The sequence below is a fragment of the Silurus aristotelis genome (assembly GCF_946808225.1).
Source record: "Silurus aristotelis genome assembly, chromosome: 18".
Lineage (NCBI taxonomy): Eukaryota > Metazoa > Chordata > Actinopteri > Siluriformes > Siluridae > Silurus > Silurus aristotelis.
This window is the reverse complement of record NC_139591.1, coordinates 2,318,329-2,341,534: the sequence shown is the minus strand read 5'-3', so window position 1 is coordinate 2,341,534 and position 23,206 is coordinate 2,318,329. Positions and strand designations below refer to the sequence as shown.

Here is a 23,206-nt window from a genome sequence, read left to right as displayed (position 1 = left end):
CTGGGGCATTTAAGACCAATTACTTTTAATATTCCTCCTTTGGGTGGGTTCATTTTGGTCAGGCATCTCAAATATTTATTATACGTTATAAACGGAATATAGAACTGGCTTACCAGGAGCTGTCTTCCCACCAAGGACCAGTTTGGCTGGAAGGCTGTTGGTCTTTCGCTTGTGAATGGGATTAATGCTGGGACGAACAGTTTGGGCTTGCCGTTCCTTGCGAAGCTCTTCCTCACGTTCCTGGGCAGCTCGGATCTCTTCTTCGATCATGGACAGTGTCCTCTGCTTGCGTGAGCGCAGTTTGAAAGGCCCTGAGGTGATCTCTGGGCCTTGCGCAGGAGTCACAGATGCTGTGCTTCGAAGCTCTGCTGCTTCTGAGTACTTACTGAAATAGCTGAACTCTGATTTCTCGTTTGGTGGGGAGGACGGACTTGGGGACCTGTAAGCATTTGTGGTTATAACAGGAGTTGTAGGCACATGTACAGTAATTGTTGGAGTGATGGTTTTCTTCTCTTCCACTGGGAATGGCTCTGGATCAGGTGGTATATAAGGAGATTTCTTTTCAGGTGTTGCTGGGGAAGGTACTGAAGCCTCTTCCTGTTGCACTGGGATTGGAGAGGACTGCTGCATTGCCTGGAGTGGTTCCCATTGGTTTGTTTGGTGTGCAATAGCTTGCTGGATGGCATTTTGCACCAATATGCCGGCGTGATATTCAAGATCCTCTTCCGTGTAGCTGTCTGTTTGGTAGGGGAAACATGGTGATTTGGTGCTGCTTTCCAACTTTCCATTAATTGGCGTTGTGGCCTGTGGAGTAGAGGGAAAAGAATAGTCGCCGAGCGAGTTCTCCATGAAGGCACTGATGATTTCATTGGAGGCACCGCTGTCGCTTATGTTATCCATGCTGAAATCATTGGACAAGGTCTCGAGTACTGTAGTATCTTGAGATCTAAGAGATAAGTCATCCAATCCAGAGTCTAACTCCTCGGGATGATAGGAACTGTTGATGGATCGCTGGTGCAATTCTGAGTCTTCATCCTTGAGGATGGTCATCACTGCTTTGGCACAGGTAAACTCATCACTTTTTACTTCATTGTCTGATGATGGGCTTTGGATGGGAGAATCTCCAGAACTGTAAAACACCTTTTCGATTTTGACATTGTTTATTTCGCCACCACTGTCCAGGGTGACTCTGCCTGGGCTGGTGACTGTAATAGAGCTGCCTGACCGATCAATATCAGAGGATCTGAAGAATGGTCTGGCAGAGTATATCTGAGGAGACACATTTCTTTTTGTGGCTGGCTGTTGCTGTTTGTGCTTACTGTGCTCCGTCTGAAGGAACTGTTGGCGGGCTACAGAGAAATCAATTCCCTGAACAACAATGTCGTCCTTATTTACTATTTCCGACTGGACGAAGGAGACCGTTTGTTTAGGGGGTGCTTGCGGTACTCTGCTTGTTTCAGGTCTCTTCTGCTTCCTCTCTTCATATCGTTTTAGTGACTCTAATTTTTCTGGTTCCAGTTCCTCCTCTAGTGTCTTTTCCTGTGGTGGGTTCCACCATTTTGCTGCAATTCCTGGATTTTTCTTTACCGCCTGATCACGAATGAGCTCTAAGCGCTCTCTCTCCAGCTCTGCGACCTCCTCTGAAGGCCTGACCTTTTTCACCCTTATTTCTTTCTCTGTTGGTGTATCGAAAAGCTTTGCTGGCCTTTTCTCTTCAAAGAAGGGACGGAGCTCAAATCGGGCCTCTTTCTTGATCGTTTCATTGTCAGGTGACGTATTGTAGTCATCACTCATCGTTCCTGGGTGGCCATTTGGTTTGAAACTGTTCACATTGCCTTCAACAAAGATGGTCTGTTGTTTTCCTTCTATGATTACATCACTGCTTATTGAGGATGGTGCATCAGAAACCTGAACAGATGGCCCATTTCCATCAACATATACTGCTTGGAGCACCGGGGAATAAGTTCCATTTGAAGTCATCTCAGCTCCGGTGTCACAACAGTTGGCCTCAAGGACCTCGTCGAGATAGCGTATTTCCTGGGCGACTTCACCCTCATCCAGCACTTCTCCTTTGTGCTTCACACCATTCTGACCATTTGTTGCATGGTTAAGCTGGCTTTGGCTTTGTACCTCAACCTCCATGTCAATCTTATCTCCACTTATAACAGTGACCGGATCTAAGAAACTGACGCTTTTCAGGCTCTTCTCTGAGGTCCTTCTGCTTTTTAGTTCAGTGTCATCCTCTATGAGCTGGCAGGATTTCTAAAAAACAACAAAACAGAAACCTGAAGTGAACTCATTTGTTTTGACTTCTCACACTAATAATAGAGCCACCATTTGCGAAACTTAAACGTAAGCTCACGTATTATTCGTATGTTTATGTAATCTGTGCACTGCACATAACTGACAGGAAGCATTGCATCAGACCATCATGCATAATGGAGGAATACAACATGATAAGATGTGAAGGATAATGAGTTTGAATGGGCTTGTTGAACTCTGACCCAGGACATCTGATGCTAGCTAGAAATAATTCATGACGAATCCACAGTGACAATCGAATCATAGGATCCCTCACAGAGTGAAGTATACAATAAACCTATTCTTATGGAATAACATTATACTCAATTCTACTTATTAATAGTTATAATAGTTTGATAATAAAACTTAATAATATTTCACCAGATATCTAATATTTAAAGAAAGTGGAATGGGTTTTAAGTATAGGGGTGTAACGCCTAGGGTTCTGTTCGATTTCAGTGCAGTTAGGGGGAAAAAAAATACAAAACATAAAATTCATAAAAGTAATTTTTTATTAACAGATTTTATTATTATGAAAATTTTTACACAGCAACAGTTTTAAAACTATTTTAAATAAAATGCCTGCTTGGTTTATATAAAAAATAAATACAAATATTTTAAAAATAGAATATATCAAAATAATAAACAAAATAATATTATATAATAAAAACTTTCTTTCGGCTTCTCCCGTTAGGGGGCGCCACAGCGGATCCTCCGCACGTTTGATTTGGCACATGTTTTACGCTGGATGCCTTTCCTAACGCAACCCTTCCCAATTTATCCGGGCTTGGGACCGGTACTGAGAGTGGCTGGGGATGGTTCCCTGACCGGGGATCGAACCCAAGTCGCAGCGGTGAGAGCGCTGCATCTTAACCACTAGACCACCAGGGGAATATTATTATATAATAAAACACTTAAAAAAAAATTAAATCTAATTAAACAAATAAAAACGTTTTATTTAATAGACCTCATTTTGTTAGACCATACAGATGTGCATATAAATGTGTATGTTTTACATTTAATGCTTTATTTTCTAAAGATATGATCTACTTAACTGTTCTACTTATCTTAGCATACTTTAACAAACGTCTTTATTCCTACCATCCTTCATTGATTCAGTCCCTCGATATGCGGAATTGTCGAAAGAATCCATATTGCTAGACGACCGTAAACGTCGGCGAGGACGTGGCAGCGATTTTAAGCACGTGCAAATCAAAATCGTGAGTAACTACAGTAACATGGCGCTCAAAGTTCGGGGCGGAGATTAATACAAACTTTGCGGTCCACCGCTTTCGTGAAGGAACTCAAATTTGAATTGTCGTACACATTTTATATTTTTATACTTAAATTATTATTATTTTTTCTATTTATTTGTGCTATTTCTATTTACATGTTGGAAAGTCATAATAAGCATTTCGCTACATCATACTCTGTATGAATGTGTATGTGACATAAAATTAGATTTGATTACGTAAAAGGTAAAAAGGATTGCGTTCGGTACGTATGTATAATTGGACCGTTACACCCCTAGTTGCAAGGTATTTGCAGCATATTATAATATTATATGGCCAGAATTGGTACCAGATGAACATTTCTATAATTTAATTATCTTGAGTAGAGAAGTAATATTCATAGGAACCTTTAAAGGCCATTCTGTTGGGCTCAATTCCCTGTCTGCCCCAGATGGTGCTGTTTAATGTCCAAACAGTGAATAATTCACTGAAAAGGGCGCATTGATTTTAGGTCAGCGGATTCTTCTTTGTTTACAGGGGACTAATAGAGGGATAACGTACTAGGGGTTTTGACACACTCTGAGAAGCTAAGTGAAATTGAGTCTCTGATGTGTGAGGTCTAGAAGGGTGTCACAAGGCTCCTAAAGCCCATCAGTCCTCAGGGGAAATACCATAGAGTGAGCTCATTATGATTTGAAATGGCTGGTAACCCGATAAGCCAGACTGCTTTTGAGGTCAGAATAATTAATATAAGCATTATACTGTAAATAGTAGACAGAAGTAATCCCAGATTAACAAGAAAATGTAGCTGATAGAGAAAATAGGTATACTATATTATAAGGAAACCTGGAAAACATGGTAAAGCGTTAACGTTCTTTCTATATATAGGTCGGAAAAAGTAAATGTAAATCTTGCTTTCAAAGGAGCATCACAAACATTTTCTGAGTCGATATCTGATTACAAAGAGATATATAAGGCTTATTGTGCTATGGCCCAGAGCTATCTGGCAACTTCAAGCGCCTTCATTCAAACGCCTGACATTCACTGTGCAAGGAATCACGCTTAGCTCCGAGGGATTTAGATATATTTGTGACTTTTCATAGACCGTCACCTAAAATCCTTGCGATCTTCATGCAAACAGGATGGAGCTGTAAAATTCCAAAGAAGTTTACAATGTCGAATTTTACCGACGTTCCGTACGATTGCACGCTGACAACGGAAATTCGATTGCTCAGCAATTATGTTTTACTCATTGGTCTGCATGCATGAGCGGTTTTAGTTGTTTCCTGTTGGTTAACGGTTAAGGTTTGGAAAAGACTTCGGGTCTGTAAATAACACGGCGTGTAAATAAGACCTCATGCTGATAACAAGAAGGGATATACGTTACACGTCAACTCGCCGCATGCCCACGTGTCCTTTAAGTGTTCTAGTGACTGTCTATCGACAACCAGACATGTGAATATCACATGAGGTACACAACATGCCCTTTTTTCTCTTAAAAAATTTAAACTATCAGCAGACGTGCATTGTGTTATTTTTGTATTTTTATCATTAAATGATGAATGTTCAGTTCTTCAGAATGTGAATATGATTAGGATCTACATTCTCAAATTTCTAGCAAACCAGATCATTCCAGTTTCAGCACTTATTCCCAGGTCTTTGTTGTAAAACGAACATCTGCACAATGTTTTGCATTGTGCAAGTCCATTGCAACGCTCTAGATAAAATATTCTCGGTCCCTTAATACCCACGAAACTAATTTGCACCAGACAATTCTGTTTTGATTCTATAGAGAGACTAATGCTAGTGAAACGTTCGTCTCGTTGTCTATACGTGCTAGCAGGGGTCATGTTTTTAATGCGTTTATATTGCAGATTGTTTTCAGTGATTGTTCCCACTCGTCTCTGCCTCAGGGTATGTTCGCTACCACAAGATGATCCGTCTCCTCTATACACCCTCCTGATTTTAAGTATACTTCTGAGTCAGTGTGGAAAAATTCTGTCATATGAGCCTGTCACAAAAGATTAGTCTACTGACTCAAAACTAGCAATTCCTCTAATGACCTCTGACACTGTTATCGTTGGTACAACACACATCTGGAGAACTTGATTATTTGATCTCTGAACCCAAACCATACAAACGCAACACAACATAAATCAAAGGCTCAAATGAAGAAACACAATACAAAATGGCCTTCGGATCTTTTGTGGACAAAAGTTAGTGGACATATTTTCAGCGTAAAGGAACATTTATTGTATTGCTATACAGGGTTGTTATTGCCCTCAGTGGCTATTAGTGATGTAATGCAATGACACTATATCTATCTGTTTAATAATCACAGTAAACACACTGGAAATCATTAAAGGAAACTCACACGTGTGGGAATATCAGCTGTAGAGATGCCTTCATTTGTCTTTGTACCGGTCACTTGTTTACGGAAGTCCTAAGAGGGAATGTTTTTTTTTCTTTCTTGTTTTCTCTTTATCACGACTGAATTTTCTCCACGCGCATTAACGCGTCCGCTGCCATAAACGGCTATTATCTATGATGCTGCATCTGGATTATTCCTCATGATCAGTACTTATTTTTTTGTGTATTTGGCCTAAGAGCATGTTCTAAAGGCAGCATCGTCTACGCGTCTGCTGCCACAAATGGTTATGGATATTATCCATGATGCTTCCTCTAGAACACGCCCATATGTCGAATACACATAACGAACTGCTGATCGCAAGGAAATGATGTTTATGTGAAAATTACCAGAAAACGAGAAAAATAATAATGATAATGCACGGCCTCATAGGACTTCCTTACTTGTGCCTTTCTGAAAGTAAAACTTCCTGCATCCTTTTTTTTTGTTGTCACATCCTGTAGGATCCCTGCCCTGAATCAGACTTCTAGTTTCAATCAGATGCTTACACTCTTAGCTATAGGGAGGTTATAGCTTAATTGTTAAGACATTGGGCTCGAAAGGTCATGAGTTCAAATCCCAGCCACATCAAGCTGCCACTCTTGGGCCATTTTAGCAAGGACCTTAACCCCAAACCTGCTCAGTTGTATGAATGAGATAAATGCAAGTTGCTCTGGATGAGGGCGTCTGCCAAATGCCATAAATGTAGTGGATATACTATATACATATGCGTTTGTAAATATGACATGAATAAGGCCACAGCACAATCATCATCATTCCAACACATATTTTTATCATGTCATAAGCAAAAATTTAAACTGCTCTCTTCTCAAGCCATGTGTTTCCTGCTCAAACTCCACCTATTTCTTCACAAATCTCCCTTACTCAGAATTCCGCTCGTAAAGTTTTTGACCCCTGCATGCCTCCCTTCTTTCTCTCTTTCTCTCATTTTCTCTATGTCTCAGTCCTGGTCATGCTACTTTGGCAGCATTAGGCTGTAATAAATCGCACTCTCAGTGGGGGGATGTGGACACCCACTGAGCCGCCTCTGACATTCCCCACATAGCTCAGCTGTCCTCGAGGCTCCCGCAGCCTAATACAAGCGATGAAGGATACCTAGCCCTGGCATCGTTAATAAAAGCATGTGTTTCTATGTGTATATGTCTGCAAAGTAAACAAGACCACCAGACGCAGCATTTAAATCGATATCATTTTGTGATTATTCGTAATATTCTTGAAACTCTAGCATCTGGAAATGATTAGCAGATTATACGTGATTTAGACAGTCGAGCCTCCCTCGATGCATGGGGATTCTTTGAATAGCTCGCTCAAACAAAACTCGCTGAAAGCATGTTGGTAATGGTAGAAGCCTTTGGTCAGCACTCTGAGGGTCTATAGGGCATAGAAGACAATCAAAAGAGCATCAGACAACACCGCTAAAAAAAAAATCCTCAATAGGATTCCTCATTGTCCTTACAGAAATAACATCTGACCAAGATTAGAAATTAACACCTTGGTTTTAATTCACCAGAATACTATTGAGATTTGTCTTGACCATATCAAAATGACCAGAATTATAAAAAACTAAACAGAAGATGTATATATCGAGGCATGGTTTACCTTTCCCTGAAGAATTTTCTCCAATTCGTCTTTCAATCTTCCTCTAATTCGTCTTTTAATCTTCCAGTCAATGAGTGGAGAAACTGAAGGTCCCTTTCCCTCCAGGCAAATGATAAACTTCTAACTTCAAAACCAAACTTCCTTTTTAATATCTATTCACTGCAGAGCAGTCATGACTCAAATGCAGCTCTTTATAAAAAGTTCTGTTGGTCTTTCTGACCCACAACACAAGCCCTTTCCTGGCTACTCCTTCTATTTCCCTCTTTTCCTCCTCCTCCTTCAGAGTGTTTGTGAACCAGAGGCACACCTCACTCACCCTCCATGTGCTGTTTCCTCTTGATCCCCCCCTCTCTCCTCTACAATGCCTCTCTTCTCTCTGGCTCTCTGGATTTCTTTCCTTGCCTGGCTAAGGGCTATGATGTCATAAGCAGAGGGGGTTTGGTCTTGAGAGAGGGGAATGTGCTCCCTGGATGTCATGCACAAAGACCCCTGTGTCAGAGCCAGCCAACTGTCCCTCTGCTCCAACTACATTTATCCTTATGCTACAACAAAAAGCTCTCAAAACACACTTTAGACAGAGGTAATGGAGTAGTAACACTACGTAAAAAGGCGATTGCTGGGTGGAGAAAGAATGTGACATCCAGTCTGCATGTGCACACTCATGAGTCAGTCTCTGTGAGCCAAGCCTAAATGTGAGCGACACTTTCCAGATCATCTGACCGTGACGGAATAAGGAGTAACCTAAAAGTTTTATCTTGGAAAGTTACACCAACAATTACACTGCTGAAAAACAAACACTTCCCCGCTTTTAGCGGGTGGTTCATCAACTGGTGGAGTCTAGTCTGGGCAAAAAGTACCAAACACTTACTGTAGCAAAGCTGACAAACATATGAAAAAAGTGGGCCGTAGAAACCTTGCAGATTCTGGAGCAGATCATCCTGTTGTTTCTTATCGAGTCACAAAAAAATAAGACCAGAGAATAGTGACAGACCAATAAACATGAAGTCAGAAAGGAAAGTGTTTTCATAGACTTCAATAAATTTTCTCGCCTCTGCTTTGATTAGCAAATCGATTTATAACTTGTTTAATCCTCTCTCGAGCTATACCTTCATCCCATACTGCTGAAGTAATCGAAAACGACGTATCGAACATTTTCAATAAGTGTAATCAAACGAATTACGAGGCGGTATCAAAACGTTTCAAAATTAACTGGTGAAATTCTGTGTAAAACTGGGCAAATTTGCCACAGAGACGTTTGACATGACATACGTTTCACAAACGGCGATGCTGCAACGAGTCGTTCGAGGCTTTCGCATCAAGAGAACATCACTGGGAGACGACAAGAGAACAGAAAGACCTTCGACAAACTCTACCCCCGAAAAACTATTTGGCAACTTGTGCATGATGATCGTTGGCGAACAATCCACATGATCTTACTTCTGCACCCACCCTACTCACCAGATTTGACTCCTGCAGGTTTCACCCTCTTCCCAACGATAAAGATCGAATCTAGGGTACTCAAGGTTTTAACTAATAATGGCAAAAACACACCAGACCCTGTAATGTTGTGCAGTGTGCAATGACTTCCACTTTTCATTTTGTGTATGTAAAAGAGTGGACCCCATTATTGTCTATGTCTGCAGCTAAAATTAGCACAATGAGTCCTTTCTCACAGGGAAAATGCCATCAAACACTTTTAATGTCCTTGTGGCATAATAAATGAACTGACAATTTTTTTTTCTTTCAAATTAAACACAAGAGACAATTGCTTCCGGATAAGAGTACTTGAGGTTACAGAAAGCTCTCACTGACAACTGAATGGTGCTAAATTTACTCAAGGTTATTGACTGCACGTTATTCTTTACTAAACAATCTCTTTATTTCAATTAGAAAGTGATACTGTTCCTGCTCTTTCAATGAAAATAGTTAGCGCTTTACCACTCAGAAGTGTCTTTACTGTGAGTCAAATACAAAACTTTTATGGAGCCAGGAGTGAGCATTTTTTCTGACTTTACAGTTTACTTGGAACATTTTGTGAAAGAGAAAAATATGAAAAATAAAAACTACTGAAAATACCAACATATGGTACACACCAAGTGAGCTAGCCATCGGAACTTAGCCTAAAATATACAGTAATACTGATCTACTGATTTTTCTATAGGTGATTTTATAAACTCCTTAAAGCACTTCATTCAATTTTAAATCCAAAGTCATGATTTGCATTATAATAAATTTAATAAAAAGGAAAACTTTCATTTCAAAAGATAAAAGTTTATAAATGAATAATATGCTACATGTGGTTTAGTTTACAGCCTCCAGCTGGAACATTTCAGGGGAAATTTCATAAAAAGCAATATCTGGATTTAATTGCCATAGCCTGCGTTCAGTTACATATTTGTGATATTACTGAAAGGGGAATTTCAAGAAGCTTTGATAATCAAGCAAAGGCCTAATACATCTTCTGTAATGCAGATTAGCTGCAAATGATTAGCTCAAAAGCCATATTTCTGTAACACACAGCCGGTTGGATCGCCACCAAACTGCACCAAATGGATGTTTTACCAGTTTTGCGTTTCACTAAAACACCACCGACGCCTGAAACTCACAGCCGTGTGTGTCTAACAATTCTGTCTGCCAAGTCACAGAGTCGCTTCCATTAGCAGCCCACACAGAGAAATCACTATTGTTAAAATTAACACCTTGCGTGTTACACTGGTCCCCAATGCACACACTGTAATTACACGAGCCTGTGATGTACCAGATATCGCAGCTATAAGCATGTACTCACTTATTACAGACCTTTTTGTCTAGTCATAAAAGTCCATTTGATGTCTAATGGATGGTGTTACAAATCACAACAAGCCTACAATACTGTAATGCAGAAACAAGTGAGCGAAAACAATCAAAGAGACAGATACTGCTTCAGAAACGCGTACCCTGCAATTACCTCAGAATTAAATGCTTCACAAAAAGCTTTTAGAGATGCTTTTAGATCGCAGAGAAAAAACTAAGCAAAGAACTTTGAAAGCAAGAATGGTTTGTGAAGGTCATGACTAGGAGGTTTTGCTAAAATGTAGGTCAGTGAGAACAAATCAATACACAAGGCCTCTGAGGGCTGTTACACACACTATTCAGAACAATAGACAACACATAGCTACTGAAACCAGGTTCCACCCATTTCTTAAAAACCTTAAAGAAACAAACCAAGTGCTAAAGTAATCAAGTGGCCAAAGATTAGATGGCATCCAGTAGCATATAGGAAAGGAATTCTGAGGGATAAAAAGAGCTCATTTAATTTAAAACAGGACTGACTGTGAGGTTTGTGAGCCATGTGAGAGTTCTTTATACTGGCCAGCACATGGATACTGTATACTTTGAAAAGACCTCTGGAAAGCTCTGGAGAAATCATTAAATGTTCACTTGCGACAGTGTTTCTCCAGTAGATAGACAGGCAACCTAAAACCCTCAGCTCTTTAAAGTATAGAGCCGTTTACATTTATGGCGTTTGACGGACACCCTTACGCTTAGATATATCTGAGCAATTTAGGCTTAAAGATGCTTGCACAAGGGCCCTGGAGTGGCAGCTTGATGGCAGTGGGATTTGAATTGGGTTACAGTTCACCCTTACATGCTTTTGTTTATGTGGGTTTTCCTGATGTAGCTAAAAAATATTACATATTTCGTTTCCCTACGGATTTGGATTAAACCCTTCATAACCCTGAAGAAGATAAAGTACTTGCTGCAATACACAAGATCTTGAAAACTTGACCTGCATCAGGCTTTCTTTTAATAGTAAAACCCCAATAAAAGATCACTATTACACCATGTACATTTAAAAGGCCAAAACCCGATTCACCAATACTATGCTGAATGCGTATTGAGAGGCAGATAAGAGAGAGGACATACTGGGAGGACAGGCAGGCTAAGGCCTCACACCCTGCTTCAAGGACTGCTGCAAATATAACCGCTAATCTGGATAAGGTGGTTGCATATACAGCGTAGGAGGCTCCTCTGGAATACTGTCAGCAGCCCGAGACAGTCTGGCAGCACATAAAAACGCTTCAGACAAGAAAAGTGACACAATTTTTGTCAATTATTTTTCTGTATTGGTCTTTGTCAAAAATGTTCCCATTTCAACATGAATAATTTTTCCCAGTGTGTTTACTTCTGCTTAGATCATTCATTTTCAATGTATTTTTCAAGTCTAATTGTTCTGGACCCGTCTCAAAATACAGTTTCCTGTTGGAAAGTGGTCTGTTTCCATCCAGTAGTACCTGCCTGTCATGTATACTCGGAGCCTTGTTCCCAGTGCTATATGAAAATGAATACATTATAAATAATACATATATGTTTTTGCACATTTTCAACACTTCCATCCTGCCTCATATAACCGCTAATTAAAGTTTAGAATCAGTGTTTTCTGAATCATATGAGTTCAATCGGAAGTTCTGTAGCTGTCAAATCATTTAAACAATTTCTAAACCAATAAAAAACTTAATTGGCAAAGATTATTTATCCATAGATTATTCTAAACCTGACCTGGCCCTCTTTTTATTTCCACCCGTCAGTATATTTGGCAGACATCGAACTGTGGAATGCAAATCTGAATCCATAGAAGACTGGGCTTGCTGTATATTTCTGGAAATGTTGACAGCTTGATCTTTTACTTTTTCTTTGAGATCTGTCTGAACACATTTCTTAAAATGTATCATTCTGCATATTGTTGGAAAATCCGGGTCGCTATAATCACCAAGACTTGTTTTTACTCTTCCTAAATTCACCCATAAGACATTGCCAAATTCACAAGAAATATCTGAATTTTTTAATGAAAAAAAAGCATGAATCAGATGTTTTCCTCGGAAAGATACAGCAGTTTGGTCAGTGGAAGCAGAGTTTCATCTTCTTAATCAAATAATGAACATTACACTGGAGACATCAGTGACGCAAGTGGCACAGTGAAATTCAATATTGCAGATGGACAGCGGAGCCGAAACTGTCTCTAATCACAATAACGATTACAACTTTGTTAGAATCCACATGACAATTCTACATGACCTGATTTATAGCTACAGGCTGATCTTAGCCAAATCCTGTTTTATTACTATTCTGTAATAAAATGAATTTTACAATAATAATAATAATAATATCTGACATGCAGGACGATGAAGGCTGAGAGAAAAGCATTGGTTGATTCTATGTCCTGCTTGCGATTTATGAAAGTGCACTGTTCTACAAAGGTTCGTCCTCAGATGTAGCCTGCTTTACAGCCCCAGGGGAAGATGGGAAATGGAACACTAGCCACTGCTCTAAATTTGCTGATTTGCTGATAGCAGGCTGATACACAGTGTAAAGAATTCTGCTTTTTAGAAGAACCTGCACTTCACTGAAAGCTCCAGACAGCTTTATCATCAAAATATTTCTAAGTATGATGACAGATTGCATTGCAATAACCAGGGTTTCCTGAGTTTCAGAAAGATCATTATGCACAGTTTTCATACAGCCAGACATGGTTGCACATTCTGGATTGGATTTTGATTGGCTAGGAGGCAATTATTCATGTTTGTATAGCAGCACAGCGCTGACAAAAGTGAAAGACAGTCAGTAGCTGTTAAAGGGAAAGTAGTAATTCCACAGTATGAAATGGATCATGTGTTGTTCTTTAATAAATCTAAATTGTGTAAGACAAATGAAACACTTCAGGACGTCCATCATTTTGGTTTTTTTTATCACAGCACTTCTTTATTGATTACTTTCCTTAAACAGCACTCTCTGTGTTGCATTATTTCTTAAATAACCAACCAATTATTACACAGATTAATGATCGTAGCTTCATTTCTATAACTGATTAATTAAATAAATACAGAATATTATTAATATTAATCAACTCATTTACGCTTAGAGCATTTGCCAGACGGTAGCTCAGTGGGTAATGCTATTGGTCCCTGATCAGAAGGTCTGGGATTCAAATCCAGGTATCGCCAAGCACCAACTCTTTGGGCCCCTGAGAAAGGCCCTTAAGGGTCACCAAGGGGCTCTGTATCATCACAGATCCTGTGCTTCTAACTCCTAACATTTTTAAGACATGTGAAGAATTTCACTGTGCTGTAACATACATGTAAGTATAAAGCACCTTTAAGAGCCTTGCTCAAGGGCCCAGCTATAGCAGTGCTGGGATTCAAACTCATCTTCTGATCAAAAGTCCACCACTTGAGCTACCACTTTCTTGATCCCCAATATTAAAATTATAAATACTTCCATATTATAATAATTAATATTAATATGTATAAGCTTTGTACTATTGACATTATTTAATTAATTTGTTTATTGTCTATCTAGTTTTGTTTGTATTTGGAAACTGATGTAATTACAACATCTTGCGACTAAATATTGATATATATTTTAGCAAAATCTTAAGCAATTATTATACTTCTATACAACTACTTCAGCAATTACTATACAGATTACAGACTCAGTTGCTAAATACTATTTACTGTACACAATACACTAAAGTACAATAACTGTATTCCTTAATAGAACACATTTTCAGCCACTCTACAGCTGTAAACAGACCTGATCTGAAATGACTATAGCTTTAAGGAGTTATCCTCATGAGAACCATCCTCCTCTGCTATCACATATCCTTAAAGAAACATTTATGGATTTGTATGAAGCAGAAGGTTAATGCTGGAGGACTGTCCGGCTAAAGTTCAGAGAGGTTTACATGTTTTAACAAGACAGGTTATCTCATTTGTCTCCCAGTGGAAAAGGGGAACAAGTGAAGAGTTTGTGTCCAGAATGCTCATCTTTTATTCTGTTTTCACATAAAAGCATGTAGGCTTATTAAAAACTTTCACATTAGACTGCTATTATGAACATAGAATTATTAATTTTAATTATTGCTATATAAATCCATTTATGGAACAGGGATGTCAAAGCCAATTAGCATAGCATTAACAATAATTCATATTGACAGCCATGTTTAAAAAAAAAGCTAAAAAAATACAGTAAAATAAGTTTTTCTTACCAAGCGACTTTTAGCCATTGTACCAAAAAGGACTTGCCAAGGTGCTGTATACTTCAGCATGTTCTTCTATTCCTTGAGGCTTTTGCACTAAACACCAATTACTTCACCAGCATTTTCATCACATGCAGGTTCCTCCTTTAATTAAAGCTCACCAGCTATCTGTCCTCCTTACAGGATAGAAAAATAAAAGCAGGCTCACTGGGAGTATGTTCTGCCATACAGGAGACGTCAGGAACAGACGGACATTCGTGCAAAGTCATCCGCGAGGGCTTTTGCGCGGAAAATCTTAAGCTTAAGATCAAAAGTAATTATATGGTTCTCCTGCATGTTCTTGTAAGGCAAAGGATCAGAGCTGGATAGCATTCGCCTGATCTGGATTGAGATCAAAAGCAAAGTGACACGGTTCTTCCTTTAATGACGAAGATCTGCAACACCGAGGCTCTCCAGGCTCTGACTGAACAAAGTAATGTTCTACAAATAAGTAAATAAATAAATAAAAGTAAAAACTTCCATCCAAAGCACATGAGTAATGACTAATACCTTATTTAGGATGCAGTATATTTAGAGAATAGAGTACAAAAGTAAAAGTCATTAGAATCAAAGCTTTGGGTTTTGGACCTGAAGGTCATAAGTTTAAATCCCAGCCATAACAAGCTACCACTCCTGGGCCCCTAAACAAGGCCCCTGCTCAAAAAAGCACATACTGTACTTATGACCAGGTGAACTACTTTTTGCAATATTGGAAAGACGACACAGACTGACAAAATCAATGCTAATTTCAAACATTGGCTACAAATCTGAAATGGATGCACATAACTGAGTTTCTGAGGAAAAAATCTAAATAAATGGAATTCATGCTCTTTGCCAGGGTACGTTATGGATTTCCAAAAAAAACAACTTCATAGCACACGAGGCCATTTATGGCTCAACCCAGTAACAGACACTTTCAATGGAGCTGAGAGAAGGTCGTCCATAAGGGACTCATCCTGTGTGTGTGTGTGTGTGTGTGTGTGTGTGTATGCTGCTGGCAACCTAACTGAATCTATTCGGCTGTCAAAGATCAGCGTGTGTCCTTGTTACACACAACCGCCGAGAACCTGTAACTCTAACACACTTTACTTCAATATGATTTTACTCGAACCAAATCCACCCAAAATGTTTTGAGCCAAGCATGGCGTAAACACTAATACAGGTCTTCAAAGCTATAAGACTGTACAGAAACACATGAAGGAAGGATGGACGATTGTTTACACTTTGAGGAAGTATTTTTGCATTGTCTCTGCAGGACGTATCCGCCTGTAGCATACCAATAGCTCAGACAATGCTAGGCACTTTTTTACAGATGCAGAAAGCACCAGCAGAAAATGCCACTGCCTCTTTAGAGAACATCAATAGCAGGACGGAGTGAAGGAACAAGATGATTTGTTTGTGCCTGCGGAACAGCGCGAGAAATGAGTTCGGAGAAAATGAACTCGAGGCTGTAGCCATGGCTGAATGCACAACAAAACAAAACAATAAAACTCATTGTGTATTTCATATTCATTTTATATATTCATAAATCAGAAGAGGTCAACCGATAGTGGATTTGAACAATACCGATAGCTAGGTTTGATTGTACTTGCCGATAACTAATAGTTTTTAAAATGGATACAGGATATATAAGGAATATATTAACTAATAAATATAATTAATGTTATAAATTATAAATAATACATTTAATTAATATAGTGCTCTCTGTGCAGCACGCAGTCTCCCGTGCAACCAGCAACGGACGCCACCCGGAAAAAATATCTATATAGATTTTTGCCTATCAGTTGAACTATCAGTGCTGTTTAATCTGCAAAACTGAGAATCGGTCCACCTCTATAATCAACCACAAACCCCTTCTGACAACTCCAAATACACAATCGTGTGTATTAACATCTAATTCAAGTTAATCTGATTTCTGAGGTCATGACCCCGTCTGGAAAATCAAACTTCGGCTACGTCAGAATCACATGATGGTCAACATTATACCAAATGCACATTATGATCAGAGAAATTAACATTTCAGTGTCATTACAGTGTGTCAACGCATAAATGCATATTATACTACTATTGTACATCTTCTTTCAGCTGCTCCCATTAGGGATCTCCACAGTGGATCATGAGTCTCCATGTCATCCTGTCCTCTACATCTGGCTCTTTCAAACCCACCACCTGCATGTCTTCTCTCTCCACATAAATAAACCTCCTCCTTGGCCTTCCTCCTTTCCTCCTTAACATTCTTTATTCTGATGTCCCCCATGTCCCTCCTCTGCACATGACCAAACCATCAATTGCATCTCTCTCACTTTGTCTCCAAAACGTCCTACATGCTCTGTCTCTCTAATAAGGGATCGTTTCTAATCCTGGCCATGCACTGTACATCCCTCCATAACATAACGCACATTAATTCTTGAATCCTGCACACAAAATAATCTTTAAAAAGTCCACCTTGGCAAGTATTCACGTAAATTGCATCAACATTACACAAAAACTTCATTGTGCAACAAAAGCTAAAAAGTAGACTGAGCTTAATTATCTTCGCTAAACACATACTGCTGAGTATACATACTGTGCACATGACATATTTTTTAAACAAATCCCAGTGGAAAGGCAGGCAAATGGCCAATTGGAGAATAAATCAGTAGTGATTGAAGACTGTGGACGGAACCACAAAAGGCTGTGGTTTTGCTGTTCATTTCTGTAAATCAACAGGGGTAATGAAATGTCTACTATTCCTACATAATCCCATTCGGTTCCTATTGGCTGAATGAACATGAACATGAAAATGACTTTAAAATCCCCAGACACAGTTGGTGATGTAAATAAAAAGAGAGCAAAAATGACTTTTGTGCACGGATTAAAGAAAGAAAAACGCAGCCATAAAATTCCCGCCCAAAATAAAAAGAGATAACAATGTGTCGACATTTTTTTTTTATCCTGCTAAACAGATGAGCTTAAAGCAGAATCTCAAAGTTCCACTTGGTTTCAGAAGCGCAGCTGCAAATGCCAGCTTTGTTCGTTTTGCTTTCAAGTGCAGACCCACTTTATGCTTTTATATTCCTATCCTCTCTGTTCAGATTATGTAATTAATTCTAGCCTTTGCCGTGGCGATCTATTGTGCATGTGCCATTTAATTCCAGAGTTTGCTATAGAGAACAGTGGTAATGGATGCTTTTTAAGATCTAATAAGATGTAATGCAGTTATGTTGGGAATATCTGTGTCAACTCTGCTATTTTCTTTAGCAATGTTACAAAAGCCTGGTAGGAATTAGATGAAAAATCTATATCAACTGTGTTAATGTGGTTATGTGTGTTGTATCTTCTGTTGGAAGTTGGTGGTTATTACATTGGCAATAAACAGAAGAAAAACTGGGACATAAGACTTCACACTCATATAACACATTAAAACAATAAATAGCATTGTTAATGATAAATCCAACATAGAACTAGTAGAACATTGGACTCAAAATTCCAAATTTCAATGTAGCTACATGAAGCATTCGTATTGATGCTCATCTTAGTTATTACAAGATCTATGAGATAACAAGCGAAGTGATGTTCACAGTGGTATCTTTGGAAACATTTGTGTTTGAGGACTGATATTACGAGATGGTGTCAAAAAGATTTAAGACTAGTAACATGCCAACAGATAGCAGCACAGAGCTGCACGCACAGTCACAGGGAGCGGCGACCTTCATAAGTCAGTGTGCCAAAAGTCATCATCCTGTGTACAACGGAAGCTGTCCAACTGGTGTTCTACCTACCATGTGTAGTACCACGTCGGCAATTTCATCAAGTACAGCAATTTAGAACACCCTGTCACCGAGCTCTCCTCGCACGTAAGTTTCTCCCCAGAAACAACATGATCTGACTTCCTCCCTACTTCCCACCCTACTCTCCAGATTCGGCTCCTGCGGACTTTCCCGCAAGATGAAGATCCGGCTCAAAGGTCGGCATTTTGACACCATTGCGGAGATCCAGAGCAAATCTCAGAAGGTGATTGAGAGGCTTCGAATAGGAGACTTCCAGAACACCTTCCAGTGGCAGGAACTTTGAGAGCGCTGTATTGCTGGAGTGCAAATGGACTATTTTGAAGGTGATAATGTGTAAACTTCAATAAAATACTTTCTTATATATATATATATATATATATATATATATATATATATATATATATATATATATATATATATATATATATATATAGAGCTAGTTTTGATAACACCTTGTACAAGTGTATGGCTGTGTTGCATAGAGCATAAACAGCTGTATTAGGTAATGAACTATTGCACTATTAAAAGGATTGTTTCCCGGTTTATATTGTTCTCTTTCTAAGCTTCATTAACCTTGAAAACTTTGAGAATAAAATTGCATTAGTCAAGCAGATTACACAGTCATGTTTTATATTTATTTATTTCTAAATATTATGAAATCTTAAATGTGGTGAACGATGAACTTTCATATTTATACAATACAGATTGCTATAGTGCAGCATTTAATTTTGTTTTTAAGCCCTTTTGCTTTAGCACATCTGCTGGTTTTGTGAACTAGTGAATGGAGAAATATGTGTTCATTGTTTCATTGGTGATTTTATGAACAAATGAACTGAGTGGACTTGGGTGGACTGTCATCTTGATAATATTTTTAAAGTGAGTTCTTGGCTATTAGAGTATGCTATTCATTGGGTTCAGACTGGCACTAGGAACTTTTTTCCATTTTCGTTCTTTATAAACATTCACACAAAAGGCCCGATGCCTGTGAGACAGCAAAAGGAAAAATTCTAAAGATGTGATTTGGCCTTTAGCTCTCATCCGGTACACAAAGATCTGAACAGCTTTGAGGACAAGCACAAACTAGACTCCTAATTAAGGTCTTATGAAAGAAAGTCCCTTTTCTTGCAGTAGTATTACTATTGGAGCTTAAAACATAACTCTATACTGACCATAACAGCTAGAACAGTGCACTTAAATTTGAGTAGCTCCCTTGGCCTAGGCAGATGTATGATGGCACACATGATGAAGACATCAATGGCCCATTTTTTTACTGTTCAGTCAGGATTTATTGCTGTGCTGTCATCTAGCATTGACTAATGAAGCCATATGGCCTCCTCATAACTGTTGTAAACACAACAAAGTCTATATAAGATAAAGGAAGCTGTGCCCCAAACTGCAACATGCAAAAGCAAACACATTTCAAAAAAGAAATATGTGGAGCTAACAATGCTTATCTTCATGTGTAAAGCTTTATAGATCTTCTGTCAATATGGCTGAACGTGCATCATTACCCTAAAGAAACTGTCAACCCCAAATAATCTCTTATTAAAGGAGCATCTGTTCAGTTTTTTTGTCATCAGTCCTAACCACATCTGCAGAGGCGGTTATTCTTTCAGTTAAATTTCTATGAATGGACGACATCATCTTTTCTGAACAACAATCACAGAGGTATGTGGGCATTTACAAAAAAGAAGAGAAACTGTTCTAGCACAGAGTCGTCATATAGCATCCTGTTTGCACAATGCATTACATTATATTACATTAGCGACTTTGCTTCTAATTACCGATTACCCCAACTAACCACTGCATAGTAGCTTTTCTCTTTCTTCTCAATAAGCAGAATGGTTTTGCTTCAGCTAGCCTGCCAAGATGTGTGATCGCAAAAAAAAAAAAGAAATTATGAAGTGCTTTGTGATCGCATGTAGGGAAGCATAATTACTTTTCTTATTCAGAGTGTCAGAGAACTCTTTCCAATTGGGTTTGGTGGGATTCAGGAATAACCACTAAACTGAGACTGATAAATATTACATGCTTTGTGGTAGTTGCAGAAAACTTAATTTGATTAAAGCTTTACATTTACATTCACACTCTTATTCATAACGACCTACAATTAACTAATTCATAACTTATAACTCATCTCTTTCTCTCCCCATCCCGAGGCATCCTGAGGTTGCTCCAGCCCCAGTCACGTCCCACCTCATGAAGATTGTGGACGTTTAAAGAAGTAGGTCCCGACCCCGCAAACATCCCGAACCATCTAGAGACGTACCAGTGCCAATTGGATCCCACCTCATGTGGAGTTTTGACTTTGGACCTCCTTGAGTGTTTGAAGGCTCTGGCATGGAGAAGCTGGTGTTGGATCTGTGATGATCGCAAATTTTGAGCTATTTTATGAGTTGCTCAGTAGCTCCTAGTTTTATAACCACAATGACTTAAAGACTGTAGAAAGACCATTACTCATAATCTTACACTCCAGTGCTCATGTTAGTTCTCACTCCAGTGTTCTGTAGTGTTTAAAGACTATAATCACACTCTTGATGTCACCCAAATGAGGATGGGTTCTCCTTTTGAGTCTGGTTCCTCTTAAGGTTTCTTCCTCATAACATCTAAGGGAGTTTTTCCTCGCCACAGTCTGGCTTGCTCATCAGGGATAAATACACACCATTCACCTTCACTGTTGATTTCTGTAAAGCTGCTTTGAGACAATGTCTGTTGTGAAAAGCGCTATAGAAATAAACTTGACGTGACTTCATACAACTGTCCAAGCTTACTGGCGAAGGGTCAGTGTGGGTGCAGGTTGGCATTCAGTGCAGTATCGGGTGTTAGCTCTTACTTAGTTGGAATGAAAACCTGCGCCCACGTCAGCCTGGTAGATCAGACAGCCATGGTCTAGACTCCAGTCTTGAATGTTTCTACTCGAAATAAATAACTGCCAAGGAGACATGAGTAACAAGGTCATTTTATGATCTGAATGAAGAGCTTAGAAGGTGCCTCACCAGCCATTTTCTATAAAAAGCCATTTAAGCCATTTATTTCATCCATACAATTGAGCAGCTATGGGGTTAAGGGCCTTGCTCAGGGGCCCAGGAGTGCCACTAACCACTAAGTAAAACCACTTAATAAAACAAAATGTGTTACATTAAATATTAAATTATAAATGATCAGTTTTTCCATCTTCTCCTCTATTCCATTGGGGGCCAAATCAAAAGTGACCACAGGCCAACTTTGGGTCCATTCCCCAGTATGGGCATCTTTGCACTATAGAATCAGATTTTCACCAAAGTCTAAAGCATTAACCACTAAGCTATCAGCTGCTCAATTACTGCGAAAACACTTTCCAGATGGGTTTGGTGTAGATCAGAAACAACCACTCTGCTAAGATAAATATTACATGCATTGGCTTTTTGGTAGCTGCAGAAAATTTTATAAGATTGTTCGAAGCATTAAAAGCATTTCTTGTTGCTACTGAAAGATTAAGGCATTTTGGATATGCTTAATGTGTAGGTTTTCAGAGCAATAATTAGCACTTAGTGCTACTGCGCCTTTTGTCCTAGCAAAGGTTTCGAAACAATTTATAGCCAGTTAACTGTTTCTTTGTTTAAAGCTTAACTACTAAGCTACCCAACATTTCAAGTGTACATATGTAATTTATCAAAATATGAATGTACATATTATTCTTTATTTACTCTCTCATGTGAAGAGAAAGTTATTATGTAGTGGTTTACAGCAGGTGGGCCACCAAACATGCCTTCACAGCCAGACCCAACTACTTTTAACTCTCAGCTATTTAGTCAAAGTCTAGCCAAGGGGGCAACTGTCTCCCTCCTCTGCATGCTCCAATAGAGCTCTTTCAATGCCTGTCAGATGACAAAACCCTCACAAGATGCATACTACCAGCACTTTACAATCTGGAATAGTATAAGGATAAGGAACTATAACTATAAGGAATACATGTAAAGGGAAATGTAAGAATTTGCATTCTGTATTTGCCGATCCAAAAAGACATTTGGTAACTCCCACAGAAAAAGGTGGGGCTCCGAAGAGATTTTAGAAATGTGCTTTTAATGTAATGCGAACCACATGGTCTTACGCGCATCCAATATATAACTCATGGATATTAAACTTAAATACTCAGTGAGAAAATATCGATTATTATATGTGTGTCTGCTGTCTAATCCCATGCATTTTTTTTACCAGCGTGGTTCACATGGTAAATAATTCAAACTGATGTCTGGCGACATGTTTGCGGTAAAGAGGTGGCCGAAGGCCTGGCTGGCTGGAAGACACGTAGCTAGTGAGTGTTTTCACAATAATCAGGGTCGCGTCCCAAAAAAAATTCAGCTGAGACAAAAGGGGAAAAAAAAAAGAAAACACAAGAGAGACAACCTCCAACTGTTTCCAAGACGTGTGTGTTTTCCATCATGTTTAACGCTGATTTAAAAGCCTCAGAACACTTCAACTGCTGGGTGCTACATTATAATGTTCTGGAAACATAAACACTTGTATATAAGTGTGTTTCAAAGTAACTATGGGGACGGGCTGCCCGACCTCGAATGCGACAGTAAGGAGAAATGTTTCTGCAATGTCGTTTAGAGTCTGAGCCTTAAGTAGACCACATACGCAAATGTAGCCTGCAGGTTCCACTGTCCTTGTTTCTAAACAGAGCGCACATGATACCCCTCAGCTCACATCTACCCAATGCTCCTCCCATTACAGAGAAGGAAAACAAGCAGGGAGCCTACATCCTTCCTACTTCCCAGTAAGAAGTGACAGACAAAAATCCTCATTCAGCTGCCAATGTTTAGAACTGAAATATGGAATT

The 23,206-nt window shown here is 39.1% G+C and overlaps 1 protein-coding gene across 6 annotated transcripts in view; it reads right to left on the bottom strand.

The window, feature by feature from the left end:
* The window catches only part of palm2akap2 (PALM2 and AKAP2 fusion), an 83,511-nt gene that overhangs the window by 10,392 nt on the left and 49,913 nt on the right, over positions 1-23,206 (bottom strand). For 3 of the 6 annotated variants that reach the window (XM_083567939.1, XM_083567941.1, XM_083567943.1), the window contains one exon: positions 114-2,262. In XM_083567939.1, the coding sequence (XP_083424065.1) occupies positions 114-2,262 (2,149 nt within the window). Of the gene's footprint in view, positions 1-113; positions 2,263-5,907; positions 5,977-7,213; positions 7,333-7,560; positions 7,934-23,206 lie in introns of those variants that run through there. The other 3 variants (XM_083567940.1, XM_083567944.1, XM_083567942.1) reach the window with 3 other exon arrangements.